This window comes from Mandrillus leucophaeus, unplaced genomic scaffold (assembly GCF_000951045.1).
Source record: "Mandrillus leucophaeus isolate KB7577 unplaced genomic scaffold, Mleu.le_1.0 Scaffold22, whole genome shotgun sequence".
Classification (NCBI taxonomy): domain Eukaryota; kingdom Metazoa; phylum Chordata; class Mammalia; order Primates; family Cercopithecidae; genus Mandrillus; species Mandrillus leucophaeus.
The window spans coordinates 2128714-2135575 of record NW_012102254.1 but is presented as its reverse complement, the minus strand read 5'-3'; the positions used below and the strand labels follow the sequence as shown (position 1 = coordinate 2135575).

The following is a 6862-nucleotide window of genomic DNA, read 5'->3' as shown; positions in this document are numbered from 1 at the left end:
CTAACATTGTCATCTGCTTCTCCCCCAGTTTGGCTTCTTGGGGATCCTAAAGCCAGTCAGAAGCGGGGAGGAAGCAGGAGAGTCCTGAGAGGCCTGATATCCCTGGATGGCCCTTTTCCCAACAGCCATAAAGGGCCTGATGTGCAAGCTCTGCTTGACCAAGAGGCCACTGGGGCAACACTTGAGCTGTGAAACCAGGTTGCACAGAAGTCCACTTCTTCTTTCTCTCAAGGCCAGGTGTGCAACCAGTGGCCTTCATCCAGGCTTCCACCTTCTAGGAGCCCTGCTGTCCAAGCCCCCAAGTGTCCCACAGGCCAACTGAGGTCAAGAGGTACCCCAGGCCTCAGGGCCACATGGCCAGTCCACAGAGGAGCTGGGACTGGAATTTGCCTCGTGGACGCTGGACCCCTCTATCACTTTGGCCCTTTATCTCTCCCGGCTGTGCTGTCTCCCTCTCCCAACACCAGCCAGACATCCTAGCTTGGTGTCTCAGCCAGAGCACCAAACAGGGAGTCATTTGAGGTCGCATCAGGAGAGACTTCCTGGAAGCTGTAGGGGCAAAGAGGAGATTGCTGTGCCTGGTTGGAGGTCAGGGAAAGCTTCATGAGGTGAAAGGGCAGGCCCAACAGAAGGATGGGGGCAGACCTGGGAGAAAGAGTAGGAGGCTCAGATGAGCCTATGTGATGGAGGCCTATGTGACAGTCTGGCACTTGGGGTGTGCAGGGATGGGGTGAGGACAGTGGGAACAAAAAGGCCACAGGCCCTGATGCCAGACTAGGGGGTATGTGGGCTCCTGAAGGTAGAGGGTTGAAATGGTCAAATCGGTGGTTTAAAGGAACCCCTGGACAATGGTGTGGAGGGTGGACTATGGTCTGAGGAGAGCCTGAAACCTAGAGAAGGTGGAGTCTGGAGGCTGGGGCAGCACTGCATGGGAGAGATGGTGGCAGGAGCCAGGCAGGGGTGGAGGGGGAGGCCGGAGGGGAGTGCTTTCAGAAAGAAGGAGCTGAGGGTGCTTCAGGGCTCAGGCAGCAGACACTCAGCAGAAGAGCAGTCAAGGGGGCCCAGTGGGGACAACTAGGATGTTCATAGGAGTCTTGAACTCAGAGACACAGATAGGGTGGTGTCTACCTATTATAACTGGTGTTCTGGGAGAGGGTATCCCCAGGGAAACCCAAGGCCAGGGAAGAGAAGCAGCCCAGGAGGTGACCCCACACGCTCTCAATATTAAGAAGACAGTCCTTGGGGGAGACCAAGAAGGAGCCACCAGGGAGGCAGGAGGGACAGCAGGAGAGTGGCATCAGGGGAGACTGGGGCAGCAGGAAGGAAGGCTCACCACTGTCTGTGCAGACAAACACCAGGCTTGAGGGTGGCCAGTGGACCCGGGGTGGGTTGGCCATTCTGCAGTGGCCTCCAGTATGAAGAAGAGTGAAAAGATGGGGTCAAGAAGTGTAGACAACCTTTCCTAAGACTTGGCTTGAGAGAAGCCAGGGTGAAAGGCCATGTCTGCAGGGGCTTGGGAACATTTTGAGACTGAGAAAAACAGTGAAGAAGGATGCAGAAGGGGATAGATGGAGCAGAGCCTCTGTCTGGCTGACAGCTGGGTCCAGAGAGCAGGTAGTATGGCCTTGAATAGAAAGGGTAACTTGTCCCTTGCAAGGGTGAGTCTCTAGGTTGGGGGTGCTACTGTCTTCATTCACCAGTTCTTTTTTTGCTTTTTGATTTTTTCATACTGAGTCTCACTCTGTTACCCAGGCTGGAATGCAGTGGCATGATCTTAGCTAACTGCAACTTCTGCTTCCCGGGTTCAACAGGTTCAAGCGATTCTCATGCTTCAGCCTGTAGCTGGGACTACAGGTGTGAGCCACCATGCGTGGCTAATTTTTGTATTTTTAGTAGAGATAGGGTTTCACCATGTTGGTGAGGCTTGTCTTGAACTCCTTATCTCAGGTGATCTGCCCACCTCGGCCTCCTAAAGTGCTGGGATTATAGGTGTGAGCCACCGTGCCATGCCTCATTAATCAATTCTTAATCGATGCCTACTGGATGCCAGGCAATGCCTAGAGCTGGAGATTTAGCAGTAAACAACTAAATCCATCACCCTGACTCCTGAGGAGTAGAAGGATGTAGAATAGGCACCTGGCTCTCTTCCTCTCTTGAGGGACTTAATGCTCTTGAGCACCCCTGGCTATGACAATCTCCTGTCGGGTCTGGGAGGTTGTCAGAGAGATGGAGAAACCACTTCCTCATCTTGCACACGAGGCAGGCCTCACTCACTGCCCAGCAAGTCCTGTGAAGCAATAGCCAGGGGCTGAAGCAAACCCCAGCCCACACTCTGGCAGGCAGCCAGGGATGGGTGGGTCAGGAAGGTTCCTGGTTGGGCCTTTGCATCAGGCTCAGGTTGAGCATAAAGGAGGCTCCTGTGGGCTAGAGGGAGGCAGACATGGGGACCATGAAGACCCAAAGGGATGGCCCCTCCCTGGGGCGGTGGTCACTGGTGCTGCTGCTGCTGGGCCTGGTGATGCCTCTGGCCATCGTTGCCCAGGTCCTCAGCTACCAGGAAGCTGTGCTTCGTGCTATAGATGGCATCAACCAGCGGTCCTCGGATGCCAACCTCTACCGCCTCCTGGACCTGGACCCGAGGCCCACGATGGTGAGCTTCTGGCGAGGTTCTGCTCTGCTCTGGCTAGGCTTGGCCACCTGTTGTTCCTTCTGCTCCTGCTGCACTGCCTGCCAAAAGGGCATGTCCCCCTTTAAGTGTGGTCCTGTCTTTTCCAGGGAACCTTCTAGAGCTTGTATCTCCTCCCAGCATGAGAGCTTCCTGTCTTAGAATTCCTGCGGTGGCAGAGATACCCTTACCCCAACCCCATGCAGGTGTAGAGGCTTCTGTGAGCTCCAGGCACTAGAGTGGGGTCATTGGCTCTGGGCAGTGACCTCCTCTGCTTTAAGTCTCTGCTGTACCACGTTACCCCACACAGGGAAGAACTCTGTCCAGACTTTAGGTTCCAGTGGGTATGTCTTGTACCCCAGGAAGCCCCCCGACTTCCCTTGCCCCCACCCCAGAGTGGGAGGGGCTCCTTGTTAGAGCTCATCTGAGGTCTGCTCCTACTCACTGTTCACCTAGGAGGGTAGGAATGGCTCAGTCTTCCTCCCCTCAGTACCCCAGTGCCGAGCCCAGTGCCCAGGGCCCATCGCACATCGGGTACTGTTGAAAGCCTGTCCTCTTGGTGGGAAGGTCATGGACACAAATCAGAAAATACAAGAATGGGCCTCCGCATTTCCTCCTCTGACTAGGATGGGGACCCAGACACCCCAAAGCCTGTGAGCTTCACAGTGAAGGAGACAGTGTGCCCCAGGACAACACAGAAGTCACCGGAGGATTGTGACTTCAAAGAGGACGGGGTGAGGCTTGGGACTGGGGGTGTTGGTGGGTGCCTCCCAAGGAGGTGAACAAGGGGCACCTGGGGAATATTTCCCACTGGGATGGGGCTGGGAGGTTGTGGCAAATGGTTTCAAGTTTCACCTTGAGCTTCTCCTTTCCAGCTGGTGAAGCGGTGTGTGGGGACAGTGATCCTAAACCAGGCCAGGGACTCCTTTGACATCAGTTGTGATAAGGTGAGTGGGCTGTTCTGGGATGCAGGGGCTGATGGGAGCATAGAGTGTGGACCATCCTATGGGTCAACTAACTACCTCCCCAACCCAGGGCAGAGAAAGCCCCTCCTACCCAGGGCTCTTCCCCCAACCTGAGCTCCATCTCTGGGGCGGGCTCTGGAATCCTAAGGTGTAGCTCTCCAAGTGTAGCCCTTCCTGGGGACTCGTTAGACATGCAAATTCTCAGGCCCCACTCAGATCTACTCAGACAGACACTGGGTAGGGCCCAGAAATGCATATTTTGATAAGCTTTCCAGGAGATTCCGGCTCCTGTAAAGTTTGAGAGCCACTGTCTTAGAGTACTCAGCTCTCAGCCCTGTGTTCCCATCTCAGTGTTTCTGGGCTGAGCTGTGTGACCCTGCAGAGCCCCTCACGATCTCCGGGACTCAGTTTTCTCATCTTTTTACTTGGTGTAGGGATTCAATCACATGCTTCAAAGATCACAGTCAGAGGTTGAACTGGGGCCCCAAAGTTCCTGCGGGGGCCCATGAAGAGGGGCCTCTAGGTGGGGAGGTGTCTTGGATTGACCCTGGGTACACCCCTGACAAGGAACCTGTTTCTTCCTGTATACAACACCAGGATAATAGGAAATTTGCCCGGCTGGGCAATTTCTTCCGGAAAGTTAAAGAGAAGATTGGCGGAGGGCTTAAAAAAGTTGGCCAGAAAATCAAGGATTTTTTGGGGAATCTTGTACCCAGGACAGCGTCCTAGTGTGTGCCCTACTCTAGCTCAGGCTTCTGGGCTCTGAGAAATAAACTATGAGAGCAATTTCCTCAGGCTGCAATCTCACTTGTCTTGCCTCCTCTCTCTCACCACTACCGAGCCCTTAACTCAGGCAGGCCGCGTGTGAGTGTGAGTGTGTGTGAATGTGACACAGAGGTGGCAAGGGCAGTGTTCCATCCAGGAGGACACAGGGTAAGGCAGCAGGGCCAAGAGGTCCAAGACAGCATCCCCATTCTCAGTGGAACCCCCAGTGGGGAATTAAGGAGCTCTACTCTGTGTGTGGTGGTGGGGGAATGCTGTGGAACTGTTCCTGCTCATGGGGAGGTGACATTCGGGAGAGGGGCCAAGCGTGTTGTTAACATGCAGAGAAGCATGGTCCAGTCCCGTGGGTGGCTGGCCAACTGGGTGCGGTCTGCCTGCAGGTACAATTCCCATAAAATTCCACTGCTTCCTAAAAGGAAAGCCCATAACTCCGGGCATTTCCTCTGACATTGGGACACATCACAGTTTCGTCAGGTAGGTAGCAGATTTAACTTGTGGGCTTGTGTTTAGGGATTGTTGGAAACAAGAATATGGTCGGGCGTGATGTCTCATACCTGTAATCCCAGGACTTTGGGAAGCCAGGCGGGTGGATTACTTGAGCTCAAGAGTTTGAGACCAGCCTGGGCAACATGGCAAAGCCTGTCTCTACTAAAAATACAAAAATTAGCTAGGCGTGGTGATGCATGCCTGTAGTCCCAGCTACTTGGGAGGCTGAGGTGGGAGGATTTCTTGAACTTGGAAGGCAGAGGTTGCAGTGAGCTGAGATTGCGCCACTGCACTCCAGCCTGGGTGACAGGGTGAAACCCTATCTAAACAAACAAAGGTGAGTGGGCTCATAAAAACCAAAGACCAGCCAGGGGCGGTGGCTCACGCCTTGTAATCCCAGCACTTTGGGAGGCCAAGGTGGGCAGATCACCTGAGGTCGAAATTTCAAGACCAGCCTGACCAACATGGAGAAACCCCGTCTCTACTAAAAATACAAAATTAGCTGGGCGTGGTGGTGCATGCCTGTAATTCCAGCTACTCAGAAGGCTAAGGCAGGAGAATCACTTGAACCCGGGAGGCAGAGGTTGTGGTGAGCTGAGATCATGCCATTGCACTCTAGCCTGGGCAACAAGAGCAAAACTCCATCTCAAAAAACAAAACAAAACAAACAAACAAACAAAAAACCCACCTAAAGCAAATACCCACATGCACACCCTAGCTCTCTGACCTTGGGAACATCATCTAACCTTTCAGTCTCAATATTTTCACCTGTAAAATGGAAAACATAACAGTTCATCCCTCCAGGATGACTATGGGGATAGATGATAGATGGCACGTGTGAAGTGCTGGGCACATAATAGAAATCTAGAGATTCTTTGTCTTTTTGCATCATCTCAACGCAAGGATGGATTCTTTGTTGTGCCAAAGAGCTGGTCTTCTCCCTCTCTGCTGAAACACCCCTAGTGGCAGGAAACTCACTGCCTGCTATTGTGAGTCAGTGCATTCCATGGCTGGGTAGTTTCTTGTCTTAGAAATTGATGCAGTGAAATTCAGTTTTCCATGCCTTTACCTAGCACAGTGTTTGGCATATTATTGGCACTCAGATGTTTTAATGAATGAACAGAAAAAAGCTGTTAATCATTCATTTATCATCTTTAAGAAAAATAAGATTAAAAGGCCAGGCACAATGGCTCACACTTGTAATCCCAGCACTTTGGGAGGCCAAGGTGGGCGGATCATCTGAGGTCAGGAGCTCGAGGCCAGCTTGACCAACATGGTGAAACCCCGTCTCTACTAAAATACAAAAATTAGCCAGGCCTGGTGGCAGATGCCTGTAATCTCAGCTACTCCGGAGGCTGAGGCAGGAGAATCGCTTGAATCCGGGAGGCGAAGGTTGCAGTGAGACGAGATGGCACCACTGCACTCCAGCCTGGGTGGCAGAGCGAGACTCCACCTCAAAAAAAAAAAAAAAAAAAAAAAAGAAAAATAAGACTACAGGCTTTGTGAAGCTAGCTTTTTGGCACCATGCTTTTCTCAGTAATTATTTATTGGCTAAATAAAGATCTAGTTAGTAAAATATAGTCTGTCCGTAAGAATACTTCAAAACACACACACATATTTCTTTTCCTCTCTCTCTCTATATGAGACTATAGCTTTATTTTTTGAGTATATATGATGCTTTAACATAAAACAACACATTTGATTTTTTGAGGGGGCTTATAATTTTCTGCCTTCCCACCCCCTTTTGTGTAGTATAACATTCAAACGGAAAAAGTGCACATCTCATAAAGGTACAGATGGATGCATTTTCACAAACTGAACACCCCTGTGTGGAATCAGCGCTGGGATCAAAAAACATAAATTACAAGTACCCCAGAGGTCCAACTCACGCCACTCACAATTATTACCCATTCTGTCGTCCCAGAAATTACCAATATCCTGATTTTTTTTTTTTTTTTTTTTT

At 51.6% G+C, this 6862-nt stretch overlaps 1 protein-coding gene across 1 annotated transcript; it reads left to right on the top strand.

Moving 5' to 3' along the window:
• The first annotated feature begins 2279 nt into the window (after positions 1-2279).
• CAMP (cathelicidin antimicrobial peptide) lies at positions 2280-4426 on the top strand. Its single transcript, XM_011981014.1, has 4 exons — positions 2280-2650; positions 3292-3399; positions 3541-3612; positions 4228-4426. The coding sequence occupies exons 1-4, from the start codon at positions 2441-2443 to the stop codon at positions 4357-4359; spliced, it is 522 nt and encodes a 173-aa protein (XP_011836404.1). The 5' UTR covers positions 2280-2440; the 3' UTR covers positions 4360-4426.
• The last annotated feature ends 2436 nt before the right edge of the window (positions 4427-6862 follow it).